Raw genomic sequence first — 26,183 nt, 5'->3', positions numbered from 1 at the left:
AATACTGTGTCACTAAACCTCTTAGCCTTTTAATCATATGCATGGCTTCAAGTATAAACGTGACCTCACTTCCTGATAGGAGTGAATAATCAACCCCTCCACACTCTTCCTGTGAGCTAGTTTTTTTTCTTTGACAAAGCCCACTCCTACTACGAGGGTGGGTTGGTGCATGTGTGGGCATGCATGTGTAAATATCCTAACACCAAGTACTTTTGGCATTAGAAGTGATATCTTGGTATTTTACAGCTGCTTGTACTGGATTTTTACTCCATGAACTTGTTCACTTCTGTTTGACCACATTCAAACCTTGAGCACCTAACACATCAAGAAACAAGGGATTTCAGTTTAACCTACAAGTTATATGGAAAATCTGCTTTGTTTGCTCTAAACTTGTATGCTGCTGGTTCCATTTATGGTCTCATGTTCCTATACCTAAAAAACACAGTACCTGACCTGTATTTACTTTGGTGCTAAAGAATACAGATGACAGTCAGCTCATCTAGTGCTGACATTGTATGAAGAAGTGTCAGTTCACAGTTCTAGAATAAAAGGTTAAAAGGCTTCCAGCTACAGGAAACAAGAAAAATTAACTATGAGAGAAGATTACAAAATGGGACTGAAGATACTATAAAATTATAATGAAAAATAAAAAGCTGTGAAGACAAAGGAAAAGTACACCTAATGTTCTTGTAACCTGTTTTAACTCACCTGTGATGAAACATGGACCTTTTAACCAGCCTGAAGGATATTTTGTATAGTTGCTTAAGCTTCGGCCTTGCAAGTATCCATTGTAAATACAGAACAGAAGTGCTAGCACAAAAGTGAAAAAGGGTGTTGGTTTTCCTTCACGGATGAGAAGGGGAAATATGAGTGCCCTATAGTGAACAGCAAAAGAAAAATTGTTGCATTAACAAACAGAGAAGATACTTTTGATGTCCAAAATTGTAGTCCATAGTCCATATTATCCTGCTTTTCAAATTTTCAGGGTCCTTGATCCCAGTTCAGAAGGATAGTTACACCTGAACACCTAAATGTTAGCTTTGTTGTCTAATTGGAATTAGAAGATCAATCCTCTCTCCCCTTCTGACAGAAATTTTTAATTTTGTATCCAAGACAATTACTTAGACTGGAGCAGAAAAGGCAACTGATGTTAAGCACAGCATATTTTTGTCCTCCTTTATTCTTAAACCCTCAGTGGTATCATCAAGATTTCTGAAACGAGCCAGGTCTCACAATCCCTACACCAAACCTACCAGCACTTTCAGGGCGAAAGTCACTCCCCTTGAAATTAACCTAATTGAGCTCAGTTTCCTCCCTGCCCTAAAAGTCACTTAAAAACATTAATTGCTTTGCCTTGACAATCTTGGTCTACCCTATGACACCTGTTAAAGACATGACAAATCCACAACTGCCATCCCATTTGGGAAAGGAATCTTGACTTCCCAGGGATTATGTGAGTAAACAAGCTCCAAACAAGTAAAGCAGGTGAATGCTTTTGTGCTCTGCCCCACGTACCTAGCCAACTCCTAATCACCTATCGATTTAATTGCAATCTATAATGATATAGGAGCAGGATTATTGAAGCCTGATCATTCTTCACGTTTTCCAGCTACCCGAGGACTACTGCTTCAGAGAAGCCTTTCCAGAGGAAGGAAAGCTATAACAGCTTTCAAGAAAAAGTAAAAGAGTCATTAATATCATTACTTAAAGCCTACTACATTACAACAAACAGAACTGGATAACAGAGGTCTCTTCCAGTCTACATTCATCCTCAGAACAGTCCCTCAGTCCAGTAACAGCAACAAGCAACAGGAGAAAAACAGCGGCACAGCGCAGCATCTTCTACAAACCTTTGCCTTGCATTTCTACCTTTTCCCAGACACCGAGGATGAGCAAAGATCCCACGCCAAAGCTAATCTCTTTACTCTTAAGGATGGAAAAAGTGGGAGTAAAGACATACTCCTGGGTTTGCAAAGCCAGTCAGCCACCAGGCCAACCGTACATTGCATCTCTCTCAATCACAGGAATGTGGAATATATTCCGTCAAAAGCAGCAGCCTCTGTCAATAAGCACTGGAAAACAGCTGCCTATCAGCCACACACTCAGCTTAGAATTAGCCTGGCAAATCTCTCTGCTGTATTATTACAGTGGCAAAATTACTTGTGGAGTCTTACCAGTAACTACTGCCAATGACTTGACAGGAACAGCAAAATCTTATCTGAGCTGCAGCTAAGCTGCCTTCTCCCAAGTAGTTTTACAAAATACCCAAAATCCATTGACTACACAGCAACACGGGGCACTCAGCCTCAGCTTTGCCAGTATTTTAATGCCTCGTGGAATACCCTTAGCTGGAAGGGAACCACAAGGATCATCAAGTCCAAATCCTGAAATGAACACCACATTAGAAGACATAATTGGAAAACAGCTACTGTTTCATAATATTAAAGTCACATTATATCAGCATCCAGAGCTGAACTTTCCTTGCTGGAACAGTGCCCTTAAGACTACCTGGTTAAGTCATCACTTAAAGGGAGGCCATTGCAAGAGCCACAGCTGTAGCATACAGGTGATACGGCACACTGAGAGAGCACCCAACTTTTTTGTGCCATTTCCAAAAGGCACCGTAGCGCTCCACTGTGCACCGCACAGCAGCTAAACAAAGCAGCAAGCACTGCACCACCACCATTACTTGCTCAGTTCACGTAAAAACATAGACTACCTTAACGCACAGGAGCAGAAAATACTTCAGTGGTTATTATATTAAGCAATTAAAAAGAATTAACAGCAGAATCTCGATCCCTGCAGCCAGAAAACAGCAGCCATACCTGTCTATTAAGACTGACCCCGAGCTGCCACAGAACTGCTCTTCTCCTGCCATCACGCACTCCCCCCCCCTTTTCGGGCAAGCCCGAGCGGGAGCACCCGAAGGGAAGCACCCAGCCAAGGGGCTCCAGCGCCGGAGCCCCGCCGGCAGCACCCCACCGCCGCCGAAGGGCCGCACCTGTGCGCGTAGTGCAGGACGAAGCAGCCCAGCAGCAGGCGGTTGGGCCAGGCGGCGGCGGCCGTCCCGCCGCAGGCGGCCAGCCCCAGCGGGACGAGGAGAGAAGGCAGCTCCTGCAGCGCCCATGCCGGCCGGGCGGGCAGCAGCCAGCCGAAGCGCCGCGACGAGTACCGGCCGTAGGGCATGGGGATGAAGGAGAGCAGCAGCGCGGAGCCGGCGCCCAGCCCCACCAGCCCGTAGGAGAGGAGCTCCAGCAGCCGCTGCTCCTCCGGGCCCGCCGCCCGCCGCCAGAGCCCGCACCACCGCGCAGCAAGCCCGCCGTCGCCGGGCCCCATCCCGCCCCACAGGCACGCGCCCGCGCGCGCGCCCCGCCGCCTCCATTCATCCGTTCGGCGGCGGCACGCCTACCGCCGCCGCGGACCAATCGGCGCCGGGGGTGTGGCCTGGTTGGTGGGGCCGCCGCGGGCAGCAGCCGCCCTCGGGAACGGAAGTTCCGCCGGGGCGGTGGCACGTCGCGCCGCTATCGCTGCCACCGCCGCTACCGCCGCTGCCCGGAAGGGAGGGAGGGAGGGAGGGAGGGAGCGAGGGAGGGAGGAAGGAAGGAAGGAAGGAAGGAAGGAAGGAAGGAAGGAAGGAAAAAAAGAAGGAGGAAGGAGGAAGGAGGGGCGGCGCATGCGCGTAGCGGCGGGAGCACGCGGTGCCGCCGGAGCTGTGCGGCCCCGCGGTCCCGCCGGCCGGGAGGGACGGGAGCGGCCGCTGGCACGGCGGGGCGCGCGGCGGGGCTGGGCCGGCGCCTGGCCGCCGCCATGGGCCGCCGGGCGCGCGACCGCAGGCGGCAGCAGCAGCGGCAGGAGCGGGACGGCGACGGTGGCGGCGGGGACCGAGCGGTGAGGGCCGGGGCGGGCCGGGGCGGGAGGGGAGCGGCAGCGGCAGGGCCGCCGGGCTGACGGTTGGCGACGCGTTTCAGGGCTGGGCCGGCGGCTACCCGGAGATCGTGAAGGAGAACGAGCTGTTCGAGCGGTACTACCGGGAGCTGGGCATCGTCCCCGCCGGCGAGTGGGACGCCTTCATGGCGGCGCTGAGGGAGCCGCTGCCCGCCACGCTGCGCATCACCGGCTACCGGAGGTAGGGGCCAGGGCCGGCCTGAGGGGGTGGGGGCAGGGGGAGCCGGAGGCCACCGGCTGCCTGGCGAAGGTGTGCCTGGATCCGGCCTTCTTCTGCGTGTCTCTCTCCCTTGCAGCCACGCCAAAGAGATTCTCCACTGCCTGAAGGAAAAGTACTTCAAAGAGCTGCAGGACCTGGAGGTAGACGGCCAAAAAGTGGAAATGCCGCAGTCGCTGAGCTGGTAAGCGAGCTGGAAGGGGAATGAGGCAGCCTGCGTATTCCCGACCTCGAGCCTGAAGAGTCGGTTCATTTCTTTCTTACGCCTCTGCCCTTTTTCTGTCTCGTTTCCCCCAGGTATCCGGAGGAGTTAGCCTGGCACACTAACTTGAGTAGAAAAATCTTGCGTAAGTCGCCGCAGCTGGAAAAGTTTCATCAGTTTCTGGTTAGCGAGACAGAATGTGTAAGTTTTGGATAAATCTCGATTTTTAAAAATTTATTTATTTTTCTTTTCATATCCTGAGCAGTGGCTTTATTTAAATGCATTATGAGAAACTGAGTCTGTAACTTTTCCCCCAGAAGTTGAGTAGCTCAGAAAAATCTTGATTTTGTGTTGACGTTGACAGTAATTCATCCCATGAATCTAGCACATAACTGCAGTTACAAGTATTTCTCCTAAACTAATTGCAGTTCTTTTTTGTTGTTTGAGAACGTGAAAATGAGAAAATGAGTCCCTGTAAAATAATCAGTTGTTGTTAGAAAACAGACTTTTGAGTCTGGTAAAAAATGCGTGTGTATACATACCAAGACTTACCTTTAGTGATGGATGTTTCTGACTTGATTGAAGCCAGTTTCCCATCTCATATCTAATGGCATGTTAAATTGCATGTTTAAATATGCAGTCGCAAATTTCAGTTGGGTGAAATACTGTGATTTTGTTTGTTAAATGCTAACGAAATTTAATCCGGAGTTTATGATAGTGTTTTCAATTGCTTTATCATTTTACTACACAGAGATTTAAAAAATTTATTGCAAAAGAAATTCATTCTTTTGGAATGGAATAAAAAGGAGCTTGTTTTGGGTTTGTTTTTTCCTTTCAAGGGAAACATCAGTCGTCAGGAGGCTGTTAGTATGATCCCACCTCTGCTGCTTAATGTTAACCCTCATCATAAGGTAATCGGGATATACAGTGTGCTAGAGTTTTGCCCTGGAAGATAGTTTGATTAAACTACAAAATACAGTAGCAGTATCAATGCTGATACACAATTCTGTTTCAAGTTAGCATGTTTTATGCTTTCCGCGTGTAAACCACAAGAATCAACCAGTGTTCAGATAACAAATAGATTGTCAGGGAAACATCTGCTTTTTCAGCTTTACGTAATATACTGTAAAAACCACTTAGTTTTTAAATAGTTACATAATCTTACTTTCAAAGTGTAAACGTATTTAGCTGCATCAAAGTTACATATTCATGTTTCAACCCCTTTTTAAAACAAGATGACTGTTTTTAACTTCCTGCTATCTGTCACACTGTGAACAGATGTAGTTTTCCAGATCCAAATGATAATGTTCTTTACTCAGGTAGTTTTCGCCCTCTGTGCCTTTTTGAAGAAGTTGCAAACTTCTGCTCTATAAATCTGTTAGGCAATATAATTTGGGTGAGCTGAAACATGCTGTTGATGGTGGCTGAAGAGTATAGATTGCTAACTTCAACTGAGGTGTCTAAGGAATGCCTGTGATATTTTCTAATGGCAGATTGTAGGAATGGGGATGCCTGGTAGCAAATTTCCTTTTCTAGCCTTAGTGATAGTTTCATATGCTGTGTTCGTCTGCAGAATTAATATCTCGGGTGGCCTTATTCTCTTAATCTGTTAAATTAATGAGCTAGTTTTAAGCACCTTTCTATCTCAAGCAACCACATTATGCACTTCTTTCTTAAATTTGCCGTGATGTATCTTAAAATTTTAAGTTTTTCAAACTTCTGACCTATATGTTTTAGAGACTTGTTTGTACATACTTGTTGTTATATTAACATTACTTAGCATGCATAACTTGTCAGTTTATTTTCTTCTACTCTCACCATAACCCAATGTATGACACAGGGCTGATGGCTATGTTACATGATGAGGCACCTCTCTTGAATGAATAATTAATTGAGTGATAGATCCAGTCCTAATGTGTCACGGTGCATTTTGAGTTTTGTGTGAACAGGTAGGGAATGTGTTTGACTTAATGTAAAGCACAATTGTGAGAATATTTTAAAACACACCTTATGTTGCATATACTAATATAGCAGTATACGTTTTTTGAATTGAATGTTTAACTTTGGTGACTATATTTCAACAAGTGCTTCCCAGAAATGCCTGTAAAATTCATGAATTTCCTCATAAATCAGACCCAGAATAGGTTCTTTGTACTCTCTTGCGACAAGACAGCAGATAGCTGCTATAACGATGCCTTGGCTGTTGTCATTTAGGACCTTTTATGGTTCTTAGTGCCTTATTTTCTGAGCTGCTTGTTATGACCAGAATTGCAGGTTACTTTTCATGCTTAACCAGCGTGTTCTGTGCATCGTGTATAACATGCTGATTCCTGTTTTACACAAGGATCAACTTGATGACTGTCAAACCTCTCTGTAGTTGTGTTTATTTTTAATCTGCTTTTCACAGTTCACTTTTCCCGCACCATCAAATTGCTGGACAATTTTAGAGCATGCTTATTCTTAATTATCTTTTGCATTATCTAAAAAATAAGTAGAAACCAGTAGCATCACAACTCTTACTTCAAATAGCAGGTATGATGCTTTCTTACTGGGTATGTCTCATGATGCATTAACGCTGCCGCATGGCAGTGCCTTTCACATGCTCTCTGGAACTGTCGGTAAATGCTCTCTGCATTTCTCTGGGGTCTCTCTTCTGGTTTAGTCTTGTTCATGCCAGGGGCTTCCATGAGGATCTGAGCAGATCTGTCCCCAACTTCTATCCTGTTGCATGATTTCAGCTAAATTTCACCGGAGCTAAAGGTCCAGAAGATACGTAGAGTCACATGGTTCTGAAAATCTGTAACTCTGCAAGAGGAAAGACTCTAAGCTTCCTTACTTAAGAAAATGGTGTCAGCTGTCAAATGCTGTGAAAGTGACTCTGTGAATTACTTGATCACAAGCCAAGTTTGTGATGAACCAGGAGGGAGAAATATGCTAGAAATCAGGTGTTGGTGTCTATGCTGTTCTCTTCTGCCTGATGATGGTCTGAACACTTCATAGAATCATAGAATCGTTGAGGATGGAAAAGACCTCTGAGATCATCGAGTGCAACCGCTAACCTATCACTGCCAAGTCCACAACTAAACCATATCCTCAAGCACCACGTCTACCCTTCTTTTAAATACCTCCAGGGATGGAGACTCAACCACCACCCTGGGCAGCCTGTTCCAATGCCAGACAACCCTTTCGGTGAAGAAGTTTTTTCTATCGTCCAACCTAAACTTCCCCTGGCGCAGCTTGAGGCCATTTCCTCTCGTCCTATCGCTTGTTACTAGGGAGAAGAGACCGACCCCCACCTCACTATAACCTCCTTTCAGGTAGTTGTAGAGAGCGATAAGGTCTCCCCTCAGCCTTCTCTTCTCCAGACTAAACAACCCCAGCTCCCTCAGCCTCTCCTCATAAGACTTTTTCTCCAGACCCTTCACCAACTTTTTTGCCCTTCTCTGGACACGCTCCAGCACCTCAATGTCCTTCTTGTAGTGAGGGGCCCAAAACTGAACACAGTACTTGAGGTATGGCCTCACCAGTGCCGAGTACAGGGGCACGATCGCTTCCCTGGTCCTGCTGGCCACACTATTCCTGATACAAGCCAGGATGCCATTGGCCTTCTTGGCCGCTGGGGCACACTGCTGGCTCATGTTCAGCCAGCTGTCAACCAACACCTCCAGGACCTTTTCCTCCAGGCAGCTCTCCAGCCACTCCTCCCCAAGCCTGTAGCGTTGCATGGGGTTGTTGTGACCGAAGTGTAGGAGCTGGCACTGAGCCTTGTTGAATCTCATAATGTTGGCTCCGGCCCAACAATCCAGCCTGTCCAGGTCCCTCTGTAGGGCCTTCCTGCCCTCCAGCAGATCAACACTTCCACCTAGCTTGGTGTCGTCTGCAAACTTACTGAGGGTGCACTCAATCCCCTCATCCAGATCATCAATGAAGATATTGAACAGGACCGGCCCCAGCACTGAGCCCTGGGGAACACCACTCGTGACCAGCTGCCAACTGGATTTGATTCCATTCACCACCACTCTCTGGGCTCGGCCACCCAGCCAGTTTCTAACCTATCGCAGAGTGCACTTGTCCAAGCTGTGAGCAGCCACCTTCTCCAGGAGAATGATGTGGGAGACAGTGTCAAAGGCCTTATTAAAGTCCAAGTAGACAATGTCCACAGCCTTCCCCTCATCCACTAAGTGGGTCACCTTATCATAGAAGGAGACCACGTTGGTGAGGCAGGACCTCCCTTTCATAAACCCATGCTGGCTGAGCCCAGTCCCCTGGTTGTCCTGCACGTGCTGCATAATGGCATCCAAGATGATCTGCTCCATGACCTTTCCCGGCACTGAGGACAGGCTGACAGGCCTGTAGTTCCCCGGATCCTCCTTCCGACCCTTCTTGTAGAGGGGCGTCACATTCACTAGTTTCCAGTCATCTGGGACCTCCCCAGTTGACCAGGACTGCTGATAAATGATGGAGAGTGGCTTGACGAGCTCCTCTGTCAGCTCCCTCAGTATCCTCGGGTGGATCCCATCCGGCCCCATGGACTTGTGAACATCCAGGTGAAGAGCAGGTAGGTGACTGCCACCTCTTCAACAACTGGGACTTCATTCTGCATACTATCTCCATCTCCCAACACAGGGGCCTGACAGCCCTGAGGATGACCAGTCTGACTATTAAAGACTGAGGCAAAGAAAGCATTAAGTACCTCAGCCTTCTCCTCATCTTTCATGGCAAGGTTACCTTCTGCATCCAACAAAGGAGGGAGATTCTCCCTGGCCCTCCTTTTGTCACTGATATATTTATAAAAACATTTTTTGTTATCTTTAACGGTGGCGGCCAGTTTAAGTTCCAACTGGGCCTTCGCCTTTCTTTTCCCTGCATAACCTCATAACATCCTTGTAGTCATCCTGAGTCACCTGCCCCGTCTTCCAAAGGTGGTAAGCTCTCCTTTATTCTTGAGTTCTAGCCAAAGTTCCCTATTCAGCCAAGCCAGTCTTCTCCCCCACCTGCTTGACTTAAGGCACATGGGGACAGCCTGCTCCTGTGCCTTTGAGACATCCTTCTTTAATAACATCCAGCCTTCCTGGACTCCTTTGCCCTTCAGGACTGCCTCCCAAGGAGTCTGTTAACCAGACTCCTTAACAATCCAAAGTCTGCCCTTCTGAAGTTCAGGGTAGTGGTTTTGCTGAACCCCTTCCTTACTTCTCCAAGAATTGAAAACTCTGTCATGTCATGGTTGCTGAGCCCAAGACAGCCTCAGACCACCACATCACCCACCAGGCCTTCTCTGTTTGTAAACAGTAAGTCCAGCAGGGCACCTGCCCTGGTTGGCTCGCTCACCAGCTGTGTCAGGAAATTATCTCCCACACACTCCAGGAACCTCTGAGACTGCTTTCTCTCTGCTGTATTGTATTTCCAGCAGATATCTGGTAAGCTGAAGCCTCCCACAAGAACAAGGACTAGAGACTGTGAGACTTCAGCCAACTTCTTGTAGAGTACTTCATCTGTCTCCTCATCCTGGTTGGGTGGTCTGTAACAGACTCCCACCAGGATATGTGCCTTATTATCCTTCCCCCTGGTCCTTATCCATAAGCACTCAACCTTATCATTACCGTCATTGAGTTCTAGACAGTCAAAGTACTGTCCCAAGTACTTCTTCCAGGATATAGGAACAGGTAGTTTACGCTGCCCTGATTTTTTGCATTAAAATGCGAATGTGTGGGAAGGGATAGCAGTTCATCTTTATAAAATCTATATAATCAGCTGTGTCAGATAGTGTCTGATTAATTTTACTGGTAGTTAAAGAAAAGTACAGCTTGCTCTTGAATGTATCTTTTCCCTTAATGTTTGTGTGTATAAAGTTCCAGTTAACTTCCATCGGAATTGCTTGTGAGCTGATAAAAAGACCATATCCTCACGTCTATGTTCAGATTTCTCTTTCAGATTTTTTCAGCTGATGTATTTGCTTCCTACAAACGAAACTCCTTGTTACATTTTAGACCCTCAGAGATAAAGCTGCATTCCATGATGCATACAGAGAACAGACCTGTACTTTGTGTTTTTGCAAACTGCTGTTCAGAACAATCATAATTCTGCACTTGTATGCAAAAATATTTAAACAAGACCGTATAGTAAATTTTTCAAGTACTTAAAAAATACAAGGTATGACATTTTTTTTTAACTTTCTGGTGTTTGTAGGTTCTAGATATGTGTGCTGCACCTGGATCTAAGACTGCACAACTCATTGAAATGTTGCATGCAGACATGAATGTTCCTTTTCCCAGTAAGTCTGGAAAAACTGCCAAAAACTTTTGTGACTTTGAATTTCCTCTTTTTCTTATAGAAGATTACTTTTAATGTCACAGATCAGTAACTGCATTTAACTACACATTGAATTCCCAGAGTAGTTGAGTTATATTAGATGGGAAGTACCCCACCTTTTCCTTGAAGCTTTGTTGGCTTCCTTGGTTTGAAGGAGGGAGATGGATTACAAATCTTCATAGTTCACATTACAGTAGATGTGATCAGAGCTTAATTTTAGAAGGTTGGCCCATGAGCCCTTGTGTTTTAGTGGTATCCTGCTTTAGTCTTAAAATGGTCATGATTTTTGTCTTTTTTTCAAGCTTCAGAATCTTTACTTTCAGTTAGATGCTCTCAGAAAATACTGTCCATAAAAATGGTTATGTTGGGTGGAGTGGATTCCTTCTGTGTTCTACTGAAAACCTGCTGATGTACAGAGATTGTCTTTGGTGGCAGTGGAGTTTTTCTCTGTTACAAGTGTTTTACTCTGAGAGTGAAAACTTGAAGGGCCCTTGGTTGTGTCTTATTTCTGCTGCAGGCAAGCTAGATCTCTTGAGACCATATTTGAAACATCAGTTAAACCTCCATATACTTTATGCTATTTTATGTTCAGCAGGAGGTCCTGTATTCATAAGTAGTCTCTTAAGTAAAAATCTCTAGTGAAAGGTTTACGTAACTTTGAAGATGAAGTAATATTCTATGTAAAATTATTTACCTATTGAATAGTAAGGCATCTTCCCACTGTTTTATGTTCCCAGAGGGTTTTGTAATTGCTAATGATGTCGACAACAAGCGCTGCTATTTGTTGGTTCATCAAGCTAAGAGATTAAACAGTCCGTGCATCATGGTGGTAAATCATGATGCCTCCAGCATTCCTAATCTACAAATAGATGTTGATGGAAGAAAAGAGGTCCTCTTCTATGACAGGATTTTGTGTGACGTCCCTTGCAGGTATTTTGCATATGCTCTTCAATACACAGATTTTATGGCACTAAGTGCAGTGCTAGAATTTTGGTGTTACTGAGTTATGCTTTTTGAGTTGCTTAGTGAGTTATGATTTATAGTAACTTTGAAAACAGCTGAATGCCTTAAATTGTTTTAGGTAAAGGGATACCAAATCAAGGTGAACTTTTTTCATTCCAAGTGGCACTTAAATTTGGTCAGCTGAAGGGCTTCAAATTTTGAACTACACTCAGGATACTGAAATACAAAGATAGCTTAGAAACAAACAGCGTGGCATAGGAGAACTAGTTAATGTGGGAGAGGGACTGTTAATCTTTTGCTGCAATAAATGACTTGGACATGAAATAAGTTTTACCCACAAATAATACAAATCTGGTAATCTCTGTTACAGTGGAGATGGAACCATGAGGAAAAACATCGATGTATGGAAGAAGTGGACAACCCAAAACAGTTTGCAGCTCCATGGGTAAAAATGCTTATTACACATCTGCACTTCTTCTGTTTCTCTCTCCTCCTTTTCCTGTATCTTTAACATCTGTGTATATTCACATGTTAATATATGACAAGACAGAGACTAAGAAGAGTTGCTCTTCTCTCAAATCAAGAGCTTATGTGCTATTCAGAGAAAGTGTAGTGTTTCAGATGTGAGGTCAACCTCCCGTGGAGTGTGTGAATATAAATTTCTTGTATTCTTATGAATATCTGACATATTATTACTATTAATTGAATTAGACAAAGTAGCAAATAAACCAGGGAACAATTCATTTGGTTGGCATTCTTAGCGTTTATGCAGGTAAAATACTGTTGGAAAATATGGAAACTTTTAAAATTTAATAGTAGTGTTTTAACGTCTTTAGAATGTTAGAGGTCATGCATGAATGGTTTCAGTTACCTGAGACTGACTTATGGTAACTGATGGTGAATGAGTACTTAGCCTAGTGCAGGTGTATGGTAAAAAGCATTAATTTAAACACAGACAAAGAAGCTTAGAACATTTTACTGGGCATTTGTAACAAGCTGGGAATGCGATCAGTTACTGTGACTCAGCTGACCTTGGGTGACTTGCTCTGCTCAGTAACTCATTCCTAATTACAGGTCTTATTGTAGTTGTAAGCATGCAGGTAGGGTATAAGCTGGTGATCCAGCTCAGTGATACTTCTCTCAGAATGCCAATGCAAGCTAAGCTGCGTTATCCATAATATTTGTAATAGTCAGATTGCTCCTCATTTTAACTCTAGACGTCGGAGAAAAGGAGTGAGGTTTTGGGGAGTTGTTTTTCTAGTGTTGAGTACTTTACTATAAATTTAATGGGGCACTAGAAAGAACAAAATACAGAATGTTATGTTAAACGTTATCGTGCCATAATGTTAATGTGTGACCTAATCGCTGTTTTAATAGCTGTAATTATGAGTGTGTCTGCAGTGTAGACTGCACGAAGCTGACTTAGTTTAAAATTGACTTGAATTTGTATTCTGGCAACAGCTGTGGAACTGACTATGTGCTGAGTTAGTCCATGGAGAGTAACATGTCTGCAATATAGCCTCACCTGTAAGAAATTTGATGGCAAATCTTTCTGGTGCCCGAATGATACCTGGCTAAACCAAGAGTGTTCTGTTAGATTGCAGTTAAGAATTGCAACCCGTGGTGTAGAACAGCTGGCAGAAGGCGGGAGAATGGTATATTCTACGTGTTCGTTGAATCCTATCGAAAATGAGGCTGTGATTGCATCTCTGCTGGAAAAGAGTCAAGGTGAGAATGTGAGCTTGGATGGACTGGGGAAATCTTTTCTTCTGAGACCAAAAAATGGTACTTGTATGGTAGTACTAGTTATAGACTTAGGTGGGTAACGTGCTCCTAGTATGCAAAACTGCAGTGATTTTTTGGTACTGGTAGGATTTCATTGGTGTTGATATAAGCAGTCTTCTTAAGTGGGCCTAAATCAGGTGCAAATGTGAAACCTGAAGAAGTACTGTTAAAGATACACAAGATACTTCTACAGATCAGCAGAATTCAGTCTGTGTTATCTGGCTTCTGCTAACATATTCCACTGGTTGAAGTCCCTGTCTGACATTCATATTTCCTTTGGAAAACACAGCATGGGACATTACTGCTAAACACCGTAGGAGCAAAAAGCCCAGAGTGCAGTTAGAGGAATGTTATTGTGCATGAATCGGTGGGAGTCACTGATACCTTTGGCATTCTTTGACCCACATTTTGAGATGCTTGGAATTTTAATGTCTTTAAGCTCATCAGTTTTGTTACACTTTTGACTTGCATATGGAGGCTTCCATAAGTTGCCGTTAAGTCTCCATCACCTGAAGTAACAAGAGGTGGAAAAATTGAGATCCACTGCATCAAATTGATACTACTGCTTAGTAGCCCAAATTTCCGGTTTTGGGCTGATGGACACTGTTTTTCTCTGGGTCAGTAACCTGAAGTTTGGAGACATCTAATTGGGTTTTGCATGAAAAACTCCACAGAGTTTGTTGAGTTGAGCCTTGTACAGAGCAGAAGCAGCTGTATTACTCCTGGAGCTGTGCTGGTTCTGGAAGTAGAATAGCGTGTTTTGTGTAATGTTTTCTTTGTACCAGTCACTATTCTGGCCCCCAGTTATGCATGAAATTTCATTGTCTCCTGAACAGCAGTTTAGTTAAAATGACTGCAGATAATTAGGAATTGACTATTTAATTGCCACTCAAAGGACATTTTTATTTAGAGGGTTATATTTATTTATTAGAGTTTTTTTGGCAGACCAAGTGAAAAAACACCATATACATGTTTCCAGTAAATTATAGTATGCTTGGCTTATTGAAGGCTGTAATGCACCAGAGTTAAGCTTAATGATGACAAGATTGGAAAGCAGTAAGGACTAGTTTGGACAGGAGGACGAAGCAATATGGATGTTGACAGAGGCCAATAATTGCAGTATTTGGGGCAAATTCAGTACTTGGAAGTAAGGATCTTCACTGCAGTATTGGGCTGTGACATTTGGTTCTTGTCTCTGCCCAGTGGTGGTATTGAGGCATACTTGGAGGGTACGGTGTGTCCCAGTGAGCGAACATTATCCTTGGGGCTTGAACAGAGATGTAGGTAAAGAAGGATGAGGTAGTGGTGTGGTCTGCAAGGGGCATTGGACCTCAAGGATTTGCTCAGGTCATTCTAGAAGGTTTGTTGGTTCTTTGAGCTTAACCTAGTTCGTAGGGCTGTGTTATACTGCTGCTTGTGGAGCAGATCAGAGATTGCTTTCCCCTTGGGACTGAAGGCGAAGGCAAATGCACTTCTGTACCATGCTTCCCTGCTGGGAATTGCAGTACTTATGACAGACCATTTAATGGTTGATCAGACTGAAGTAGTCTTGAGGCATCAGTTGAAGTCATGCTGTAGGTAAGCAGGAGTATTCAAAGGATGGACACAAACATCAAGGTTAATCATATTTGAAATGTCATTTTGGAATTTGTCTATGAATTAATGTATCCCTTTTTCATTTATTTAAAATGCTTAAACTGTCACTGTAAGAGTAAATGGTTAGTCATGTAGAACAGTTGATAAATTGTGTACAACGTGAGGAAAAGCCTACCTAACTGTTAAATAACTAAGTATTCAGAATCACATAAAAGCAATTTTAAGGTTATTCTTCTCTAGGGAGATCACCTATATAAACAGTAAGTTTTTATATCATTCTTTCTGGACTTGGGGTAGTTTAAATTTTTTATTCAGTAGATTGCATTATACTCTGTTTCTTGCAGTAATCTGACGTATTTTAGGCACATAGCCTTTGTCCTATTAGGTTGATAGTACTTACCTTCCTGTTAAACAGTTGTGTTATTTTCCTTTCCATTTAAAAAATAATAAATCCTTTTCCCCCTCACACTGGAATATATTAAGATTGTAAGTCCATAAAAATCAAAATTTATCAAGCATTTTGAAAGGCTTAGTCATCCCAAAGGAGTACTCTGAAAAATACTTAATCGGTGTAGTAAATCCAAATACTAAGTGAGAAGAAAAACTACTGTGACTGCATTGCCTGGAACACTGATGTTTAATGATACAGGTTGTAGAGTATTACTTTTTGTAGCAGCTGCATAGAGTATCTAACCATTATAGTTTGGTCAATTTATAGGTTGCAAACTTCTGTAGTTATTATGAACAGTTCTTACCATCTTGTTAATTCACACAGTAGTAATCATATAACATTTTGTTCCTTGAAAGATTTAAAAAGCAATGGTCTTTAAATGGACTTAAAACTCGAAGGAAAACTTTTTATAAAAGTTAATTAAGAGCACAACTCTCAAATTCTGTTTTCAAGAATGTTTATATTCTTTGGGTTTCAGGTGCCTTAGAACTTGCTGATGTCTCCTCTGAGTTGCCAGGTTTGAAGAGGATGCCAGGAATTACAAAATGGAAGGTACCTACCTGATATTTCTGTGAGCTTCTTGGTCTATCGTAGAGTGTTAAATTAGGGAAATTTTGAAGCATAACATTTCAAAACATTAGACTGAGCTGAAATAACAGTAGTGATTTACTGTTTAGAGTTGTAGGCAATATAGCATTGTAAAGGAGAGGGCAAAAAAACCTTTCTTATGGTAAGTTCTTGTTTCCTCTTCTGCTCTCATCCTTTTCCTCTAGCTTTCTTCGTTCTATCTCCTATACGTTCTTAACGTAATTCCCTTTCTGTTGCATGCAGCATGTGGCCTGTAGATGGCAACAGAATTTCAGCCACTTTTTAAGTTATCCCTCCTCCTCTGTCTTTACAGTCTGTGAGTGTTAGATTCTACAGTTCTTGAGCTGGTCCATTTGAATCATTTGGAAGTAAAAGCTGTTAAACTCTTTCTGGAAATAAGCTATAAAAACTGCAGTTACGTGAGTAATCCTAGAATATTAAAAGAATCCTATATTTTGTTCCAGGCTTTATGTAATTTCAGTTCTGGAAACAGACTGGTAGGGAGGGACAAAAACCCCCAAAGCTTGTTTAGCTTCCTGTTAAAGAGCATAATCAGGAAGAGTAGAAGGCCATCCTGGTAGCAGGGAAAGAAGCTCTGATTAAATTTTAATTGTGAGCTTTTGCAACGCCATTGGTTGTTCTATCTTCTCTCACCATTTCACTAGCCTTTTGCAAGGTACCTTCTGCAGGTTTGTGCCTGTGTGTTGGCTAATGAACATGATGCATGGAATAAAGTTTTGTTTATGTTCTGTCATTGGAAATCCAGCTTAGAAACTAGCTGATTTCTTTCTTCTCACAGTTCCAAAAGTTTAAATTGTGTGCTTGTACCTGAAGGATAAATGTAAAGTGCATGATTGTGGCTCTATAATCTTCATTTTACTCCTTTTTGTACTGTATAAGGCTACAAAATAGATACATAAAGATAACTAAGAGTATGTTGTATTCCCTGTAACGCTTATTTCTGTGATTGCAGTTGAAATACAAATCTCCCTAATGGGTATTTTAAAAAGTTAAAACTAAAGTCAACAAAAAAGTTTAAAAAATGTTAAAGTTTAAAAGTTTAAAAAAAGATAAAAGGCTAACAAAATCTGTTGAAAGTTTGCAAGATTTTTTTCAGCCCTTATTTGCTGTTCTTTATTTTTTCAGGCCTCGTTGGCTAGCTCGTCATTGAACGTATTTTCTTGCTTTGGTGCTGTTTTTACTTGGTGTGGTCTTTGTTCAGTGGGAGCTGTGTGACTTAGTGATTACACTGAATATTCCTGAGTGTCAGTTGACTGTAGATCTCTGGGAACAGCAAAATAAGAATAAGGTTTTGCTCAAGGGACACTTATGTGCTTGGAAAAAGCATTCAGTACTCTCTGCTTAAGCCAGACGATGAATGAACTCAAATGAGTCATTTCAGAATCTTGAAGGAAGAGACCTTTTTAGCTTCAGATGTGTTTTATCTACTTCTGCAACACTCCTAGTCTTGATGCTACCCTGATAAGAGGCTAGCAAACTGTACAGTAGAGAAGACTCCAGCTTTGATGCTTTTGTCATTCCAGCAGTATATTGTGCAGTTAGACTGGTAAACCAAAATTGAACAGAGCAGGCCTGTTAGGCCGTTATTCTAGTACATCCAAAATAGTTCTAGGCTTGTTTGTACTTCCAATTATTTATCAGTCCCGTTGTTTGTTTCTCTCAAGCTTAACTCATGGCTTCCAAAAGAAGAGCAATTCAGAATCGCAGTCTGTCTTGTCTCCATCTAGCAATATGACATGTAGCATATTTGGGCTTGAAATGCTAATTCTGGAAGTACAGTCATTTCTGTTTCAGGAACAAGCAAAGGCACGATATTTTAGGTGTGATCTGATCAGTGGCTGAGAAATTCCAGATTTCATGATGCTGAAATCTGTGTTCTAACATTCTTAGTGAAGTTGTAATCAAGATAAACCTTACATTTCAGTTTCCAGTAGAAAACTTCATTAAACCTTCAAGACAATCACAGCGAGATGTACGAAAATACTTTATCGTACCTGCCAGTCCTGAAGTCACCATTGCTGTCACTTCTCCATTTTGTTGCCTTAATAACAAAAACAGGCCTTCATTTCAGTCATTAAGGTTTTTTTTGCATTTGCCCCACATTCCTGAATGTGACCTTTCTTAGCAGCCCAGTACAGAACCAGACATCTAGAGTTCTGGAGTCAAATTTCCCCTGGTCTTTTTTTTCCCCCCACTATGGTATTCTTGCTTAAAGAGCATTCAAAATGCCTTTCTACCAGAGTTGTGGCTCTAACCTTCCGCATGTATCTTAAGCGGCCTTCAAAAGCTTTGCCCCTTAGACAGAGTGAGGTGATGTTATGTCCACATGGTATCTTAGAGTGGATTTATAGATCTGTGTGTAGGGCTGTGTCGTGGGGCTGTACACTTACCAAGCTGTGGTGTGGCACTCTTGCATTTTTCTTATATAATGAAATTGAGATTCCTTGTTTCTAATCTCTGCTTGACTGCAGTAGCCCTTTTGCTTTGTATACTGCTTGGAAGCTGCCTATAGCAGAATGTCTCACAGCCAGTCTCATGGAGAAAAGAAGTAATGTATCCGAAATCATGATGGCTTACCAATCTTCTTGTATGTTCCACCACTGTCCTTCCTTTGGATTTTGGTGTTCTGTATGCTCTTGAAGGTTAACAAAGATCACTGCCGTTGATTCTGCACCAGTCTTTACTCGACTGCATATGTTTGAAGCATAAAAAGTGGGGCAAAGAGGTACAGCTGTCAAGAATCTCCTGCTTTTAAGTGCACACATAAAATGTACGTAGGAACAATATGCTTTAAAGAACTTCATTTACTACACCAGAAAATAACTTCTCTTTTTGGCATCTAAACCTTGGTTTGAAAGTAAGTATCTTAACTAAAACTTGTAAAATGGTGGCCCATATTCTTCAGAGTATGCATATTTACTCCTTTGAAGGTAATGCTTAAAGATGGACAGTGGTTGGAAGAGTGGAAAGATGTGCCTTCAAATAGACAGACACAAATACGTCCCACTATGTTTCCAGTAAAAGATGAAGAGAAGCTAAAGGCAATGAATCTAGAGCGTTGGTAAGTTTTCCCAGAGTAGATTTTATGAGGTTTTGATGGTTACCTTGTGTGGTGGTGGGCAAATTATAATTAGGAGGCCAGGTTATGAATGTGTTGCAGTATAGACCTCTGCTTGTATAGGTCTGAGTATATTTTGATTGCTTCATATGTAATGGCAGTGCACAATATTTAAATTCCAGTGAACTGAAATAAATTATTGAAAGTTGCTTACAAGGAATAGGTACGCACACAAACAGGTCAAATTCTTTGCATCCAATAGAGACACATAGCCAAAATTGCTGGAAAGTATGTAAAACACTAACATTTTAACAGTGTGATGTGACTTATTTTCTATGAAAAACGTTTCATAGCTATTCTAAAAATAGGGTTTAGAAATGAGTCATTAAAGCTCAGATGTGAATGGTGAAACGAATGCGTTGCACTGATGCAAGTTATTTTGCCAGAATGCTCTATTTTAGATCCTGTTTCTAGGTTGATAAATTAAATCTGTGCAATCCTACTAGGAATACTTAGTTTACCCTGAAAGTAAATATAGATGTGACACCTCTAGTACTTTGTGAGAGCCTGAATACTGATGATTAATACACTGCAACATTGTTTTTTCTTCCCCCCCCCACCAGTCTTAGGATATTGCCACATCACCAGAACACAGGAGGTTTCTTTGTGGCTGTGTTAATAAAAAAATCTCCAATGCCATGGAATAAACGCCAGCCTAAGGTAACTTCTTTTAAAAGAGCTGAAATACTAAATTTTAATAACATTTCTGGAATTTTTTTGGAAGCTTACATAATAGAAAACATACTATAACTGTTTTTTATCTGCCCTTCAGTTACAGTTCAGTGTGTCAATTGAAAATAAATCCCTAACTCCCGTAAGAACTGAAAAAAGAATCTCCTTTCAAAATAAAAAAGAAAATGGATGGGGTTGAAATCATAGTAAAGTAGCAAGATAAAACTTGAACCTAAAATTAAGGCTTTGAAAGAATTACAGAAACAGATTAGATTGAGTAGATAAAGCTGTCACTTCCTTCAGCTGCGTGTGGTCCCTCTGCTGAAGGCTTGTTTCTGCTGCATTGTAAGCTGATTCTGATTTCAGTTTATCTTACTCTGTAGCTGGTTGCTCAGGAGTGATTCACTAGCAGATTAGTCTAGCAGATCAGCAGCAGGGGGAATGGATGTAAAACTGTTAGGAGCAACAGCAGCTTCAGCCATCTGACTTTAATCCATTTGTTGTCAGTTGTCTTTAAAATCCTGTCAACAGGATTTTAAGTTGACTTGATTTATTTGATCTCTTAGATCATTCATATATTTGAGAGAAACTTCTGTGAATCCCTTTTGGCTGTTTCTATTTATTTGATTTGCTTCGTTAGAACAACTTATGAGTAAAATGTGTGTGGCAGTAAGGAGAAAGCACTTAGAAGTAAGTGTCATCCAAATAGTTTATGCTGTTCTAAGTTTAACGTCGTAGCACTCTTACAGAAAGTGTGCAGCAGGAGGATGTGTGTGTCGCTTTGAGTGCTAGGAGGAAAGTAGCACATCCTGACTTAAAACAGTCTTCTCTGTGAGTGCTTGAACATGATTTTGTAAATGGTACAAAAGTAGCTTTCTTGGACAGTTGGTAAGAAATTGTCCAGAGCAGTACTAGAGGTAAATATCTTCACTTAGTAATCAGATTAACTCCCTAAATGGATCTGTTTTGAGTGCTTACATACAAAATTGATACAAATTAAGCACATGCAAAGAGCATAGGTACATGTTACCAGTTAGATACTACTTTCACTTTGTTGAAGATACTATAATTTGCAATAGGTTCATCAGAAATTACCACAAAGAACAGGAGATATTGAAGTGACAGCAGCTAATTCAGATAGTGGTTCTGAATGCATTACTGAAGAACCAACGCTTGCTGAAAACGAAGAGTCTAAGAAAATGCAAGAATTGCAGAATTCAGACACTGAGCAAAGCAAAAAGGAAGGAGTATGTGGGTAAGAGACCATGTCTAAGTATTTTTCCTGACAGCTTCGTAATTGCTGAGTATTCTATAGTTCTTTTGTTACTGGACTCATTCAGAAGTCGATCAAGAAGAATTAATGAATTTGCTCAGTTGTCCTATGTTTCCAAATTTTCTGTCTTGTATTTCAGCGAGTTAGGAAAATAACCACTTTTAGCGTTTGCAAAGTCTGTTAGTCCTTTCTTCTCTGTTAAGGTAAAAACTACTTTCAGAAGTTAGCCTTTGGGAGATCTTTACTGTCTTCACAATTACTCCCTCAGAAATCTATGTTTATTTGTTTTTGTGGTTTCTGTTTTGAAGCGCTGCTTTCACTTCCTCATTTTAAGAAGTTAAATTGCGGGTAGTGCTGTCTTAGTGAAGCACAGGAAAAATGTCGGTTTTCTGTGTGGCATACTGTCATTACCATAAGGCAAGTGTTGACTAAATGAACTGAATATACTGATTTTAAACAATGTCCTTTTACTAAAATTGACAATGCAACGGTATTTTCTTTTTAGACCACCACCATCTAAAAAAATGAAGTTGTTTGGGTTTAAAGAAGACCCTTTTGTGTTTCTTCCTGAAGATGATCCATTGTTCCTTCCTATCCAGTAAGAAAAAAATGTTTACATTTTGGCAGTAACGTTTCTAGTAGTATCAGAATATTAATAGATCAGTTCATCACAAACGATGGGTCTAGTTGGTCATGCCTGAAAATCTTTTCCCTAGCTTTGCACCAGGTGCCCCTCTCCTCAACACTTAAACACTTCTTAAATGAAAATAGCCAACTGTAGTTTGCACTGTTAATTTTTGAGTGTGTCTTAGTGCCTGTGACAGCTTGTCTTTTCTGTGTCATGCATCTTACGAAGTCCAGTCTTTGTTCTGGAGCCAAAGTGTTGAGTGTTGGCAGAGATAGCTCACGGAAATGGGCTAACCCATGCATTTTGAGTATGGAATTTCACTGTTCAGTTAATCAAAACAAGTATTATGGCCACAGGAAGTTTTATGCGTTGGACCCATCATTTCCCAAGATGAATTTACTAACTCGAACTCAAGAAGGAAAGAAGAGACAGCTGTACATGGTTTCTAAGGAGCTAAGGAATGTGCTTCTGAACAACAGTGAGAAGATGAAGGTATAGTTCATCTCTTCAGGTTTTCACAACAGAGATCGTAAGCATCAGTGGATGTGTCCTTGACCTTAATTGCCAAGCTTATTGTTTATATAGAGGATTAGCCCTCTGATAGGCCTTTTTTCTTTTCAGTCTGAAAGAATGTTTTCCTCTCTATCCTTCCTCTGTTAAAGAGATGAAGAGTTGTCTCTGAGAGGTAAATAACAGCTTCCAAGACTAAAATCAGTGTGGTTTTTGGCAGATGGAAGTGACCTTAGAAGTAGAGAAAGGGACTATATAACTGCTGCGTGTGTACCAGCATTGTTATGTGGTCTTAAGGTACCTTCACAAGTTTATATTGACACTTAATAAAAGTATTAAGAGCTTTGAAAGCCTACCAAAAATAACAGATAACTTCAGCTGAATTATTAGCTGGCTGTGTTACATGGGGACATTGTTTCAAAGTAATTTCAACAACTAAATATTTTGAAAAGTTGTTAACCTGAATGATAATGGGATAAGAAGTAGTTTTTGTTAGTTAGAGGGAAATATGATAACTTGTTTTATATGACTTCCCATGGAAGATGCCTAGCAAATGCTAAAGATTTGTCTTAAAAGTTGTTGAATAATTTCAGTTAGAGTGAGGTCATCTAGTCCAGCTTCCTGCCTGCCCCAAGCAGGGCTAACTTCAAAGCCAGATCAGATATGGTTCAGAGCCTTGTCCAGTCAAGTCATGAAAATTTCCAAGGATATTCGTTACATCTTTGCAAAAGATCTTTGAGATGGATAAACAATTATCCTTTTATCCCACATACAGGAAATGGCTACATAATTGACAAAATTTTAAGAAACTGGTTCATTACATCAGGCAGTGAGACCAAGTACCACAAAGGGTGTAGTGTCCTAATATTAAGCACTTGTGCATTTTTAAAATTCCATCCTTGATTGACTTTCCCAGAATCACCCAGAACATTCTTACTCAAACTAAAATTAAAATTAGATCATAACAGTTCATTGCCCTCATTTTAAGACTAACGTTTCCTCACAGCGTTTGGCCTTCAACATGGAAAGAAGTAAAAGGTGTTTATGTTGAGAGAGAACTATGTTTCGATAGAGGGAATTCCTTTTTCCCTTGAATGAATTTAATTCAGTGTCCAGCACAAATGAACAAATGTTAGGGCAGAATTGTCCTTTCTTCCTCCTTTTAGTCAAGCAGTTGAGGAAAAATGAAGCTCAGAGTGCTAATTTAGAATTTATATTCCTTAATGACGCTTATTGGCTTTGCCATTTGCAGGTTATTAACACAGGGATAAAAGTCTGGTCTCGCAACAGTGATGGTGAACAGTTTGGATGTGCGTTCAGATTAGCACAAGAGGTAATTACATAGCATTGTATTTTCAAATGAGATACTTTGGTTTCCTCTAGACCCTGTAGCACAGCTGGCATTAACTTTGTCAGATTAATGACAATTTGCATTTTCAGCGTGGTTTAAAATGTGAAAATTGTTTTCTGATATTGTCTAAAGGACATACTGTTTTTAACATTTTTCCTTCAGAAAGTAGAGATTGCATTTTGAAATAATTATATTTATTTATTAAACAGGGAATTTATACTCTCTATCCATTCATTCATGCAAGGATTATAAATGTCTGCATAGAAGATGTTAAAATTCTGCTAACCCAGGAAAATCCATTCTTAAGTAAATTCAGCAGTGAAACACAGAAGAAAGTCAAAGACATAGGTGAGCCTTCTAATGTGTGCTATGACAAAATTATTATTACACAGTATGTGGAAGACTATGAAAATCCTGTCACATAAACAGTTTTCTAAAAATCTTTACTAAATTTATATTGAATATACTAGTTAGTTAGGTTAGTAAGCAGTACTGAAACCCAGTGTGCCTCTAGAAACTGTAGTCCTTTCTGATCACAGCCATTAAGGTTTATGAACTCTAGAGAACAGAAGAGTTGCCAAACTTGTGACTTCTGTGAAGTGATGCTGTGAGGCAGCATTTAAAGTATCTGATGAACAAAGATTTTTATATACGCTACTGACCTTTATGCCTGTTAGTGCTCCAGCTGAAAGTGTTTGTCATCTGCAACTGTTTGTCATGGTTTTATGTAAGAAATGCAGTTATTCAGATTTTATTTTCTTAATTATGGGGAGAGATGTCTACTCATATTAAATTTTTATTTCCTCTACACTGGATGCCTGAAGAAATGAAGACTGCTTTTCAGTCTTTTGTTTATGTTGCTTTATTTCCAAGTCATCGCTAGTCCTTGTACTTCAGCGTTTGATGAGACAAAATGAGAAGAACAATTTTTCTAAAGTTTGGGCTGGCATACTCTTCTGTTCATTTTACTTCAGTAAAAGTTCCTTGATAAATTCACTGAGTAAATTAATCCACTTTGTGGTTTTGTATCTTAATTTGTTCGTGTGGGGTTTGGGAGGGGGCAGGGTTGGCAGTTGCTTTTGTAACTGTATAAATACTTCGGTATGGAAAAAAGGAATAAAAACTGGTATTGCCTATGTTTTGCTGTACTGATGTAGATAACTGCTAACCCGCTCATGCTGTGTGGCTGTCTAAAAACTTGTTTTGTTGAACATTTTCAAATTGCACACACTTCAACATTGTACCAAGTAACGCATCTGTTTTCTTTTTGTTCCCCCCACCTCCCTTCCCTGCAGCAATGGGAAGTATAGTTCTGAAGTACGACCCAGATCCTGAGTAAGTAGATGTGTTGTTTTCCTTTTACACTGTTTTAAAACTTGAAGAAGAATTTATTTTCACTCGGCAAAACCAGAAGTGGAGGCACAGAAATGCAGTGAGGTCAACAGTAAAGCCAGAGAGCATACAAATAATAAAACAGGGCAAGAAGCTCTCTTGCCTGTGTATTCTTAAAACAATTGTAGGATTTAGCTTTATAAAGGAGAGCTAGTAGTTCTGCCAGAGGTCTACAGTATCACTGCATGTTTATTTGTTTCCCTGCGAAGTCTGGCATTTGGAATAGAAAATCTAAACTTTTTCATGGTTCATTTTTGTTACAAAGTAGTATCAGAAGCTTTTGAGGACTTTATAAATGTAAACTTTCATCTTGCTGTTGCTTATGTTAGTTTTGAAACCAGAGCCAGACAATTATTTTGCTTGTTGCAGAAATTTAATAGCATTGAGCTTTATTTTTTTCCTTGCTTGCTTGTAGACCTGTACCTGTTTGGGTATTGAAATTAAGACCGGTGGACTTGTGTCTTCTACGAATAGTTATATAATGCATTCACTATTAAGGATTGTGCACTTATTTATCAGGATACAGCTATAAAATTAAGTTTTGAAGATTAACTTCCTCATAGTTGACTGAGCTTAACTGCTTGTTTGTAGAAAACCTGATGATCTACAGTGTCCTATAGTGCTGTGTGGTTGGCAAGGGAAGACATCACTCCGTGCCTTTGTGCCCAAGAATGAGAGACTTCATTACCTGAGGATGATGGGAGTTGAAGTGTTTAAAGCAAAGAGGAAAGAGGAGGAATCGGAAGGTAAAACAGAGGAAGAAGTTCAACATCGGCTGGCACAAACAGAGGAAGGAATGGATGTGGAAGATAAAGAACATGATGTAGTCACAAAAATGGAAGCAGAAATAGGTGAAGAATCTTCCCACAGTCCTGTGGAAAGCAGTGCTATGGAAGTAGAAAATAAAAGTGAGGGTTTAGATCCACCTAGTAAAAATGCCAACAGTCATGTAAGCCAGGAAAGCAAAGACACGGATACGAGTAATGTGAAAGATTAAGTTTCTTTCTCTTATTACTTGGCAGCTTCCATGAGGCTCACATCCAGACTTCTGCTTTTATCATGGAAGTATATTGTAAAATTTTGGTTGGAATGGATTGTTCCTCTTTTAAAGTTTTGCCTATTTTATTTTTTAAATGAAAACTATAAAGAGATTTCTCGTCAA

The 26,183-nt window shown here is 41.1% G+C and overlaps 2 protein-coding genes and 1 long non-coding RNA gene across 3 annotated transcripts in view; 1 reads left to right on the top strand and 2 right to left on the bottom strand.

The window, feature by feature from the left end:
- The window catches only part of SRD5A1 (steroid 5 alpha-reductase 1), a 16,718-nt gene extending 13,316 nt beyond the window's left edge, over positions 1–3,402 (bottom strand). Inside the window, exons 1-2 of the mRNA XM_064443341.1 lie at positions 3,002–3,402; positions 709–875 (exon numbers count right to left, since the gene is read on the bottom strand). Of these exons, the coding sequence (XP_064299411.1) occupies positions 709–875; positions 3,002–3,336 (502 nt within the window). The 5' untranslated portion in view covers positions 3,337–3,402. The remainder of the gene's footprint in view (positions 1–708; positions 876–3,001) is intronic.
- The window catches only part of LOC135311974 (uncharacterized), a 20,943-nt gene extending 13,316 nt beyond the window's left edge, over positions 1–7,627 (bottom strand). Inside the window, exon 1 of the long non-coding RNA XR_010371558.1 lies at positions 7,587–7,627. This is a non-coding gene — a long non-coding RNA (uncharacterized LOC135311974). The remainder of the gene's footprint in view (positions 1–7,586) is intronic.
- On the top strand, positions 3,620–26,183 carry NSUN2 (NOP2/Sun RNA methyltransferase 2). Its single transcript, XM_064443340.1, has 19 exons — positions 3,620–3,888; positions 3,969–4,126; positions 4,242–4,346; positions 4,460–4,565; positions 5,204–5,275; positions 10,551–10,635; positions 11,411–11,603; positions 12,007–12,081; positions 13,234–13,364; positions 15,947–16,020; positions 19,008–19,138; positions 19,759–19,855; positions 20,947–21,122; positions 21,646–21,738; positions 22,125–22,260; positions 23,531–23,611; positions 23,839–23,977; positions 24,925–24,964; positions 25,613–26,183. Exons 1-19 carry the CDS (start codon positions 3,808–3,810, stop codon positions 26,016–26,018), a joined length of 2,379 nt encoding a protein of 792 aa, XP_064299410.1. The 5' UTR covers positions 3,620–3,807; the 3' UTR covers positions 26,019–26,183.

The sequence above is a fragment of the Phalacrocorax carbo genome, chromosome 2 (assembly GCF_963921805.1).
Source record: "Phalacrocorax carbo chromosome 2, bPhaCar2.1, whole genome shotgun sequence".
Classification (NCBI taxonomy): domain Eukaryota; kingdom Metazoa; phylum Chordata; class Aves; order Suliformes; family Phalacrocoracidae; genus Phalacrocorax; species Phalacrocorax carbo.
Note: the sequence above shows the minus strand (reverse complement) of the source record. Positions and strands in the feature narration are given on the sequence as shown.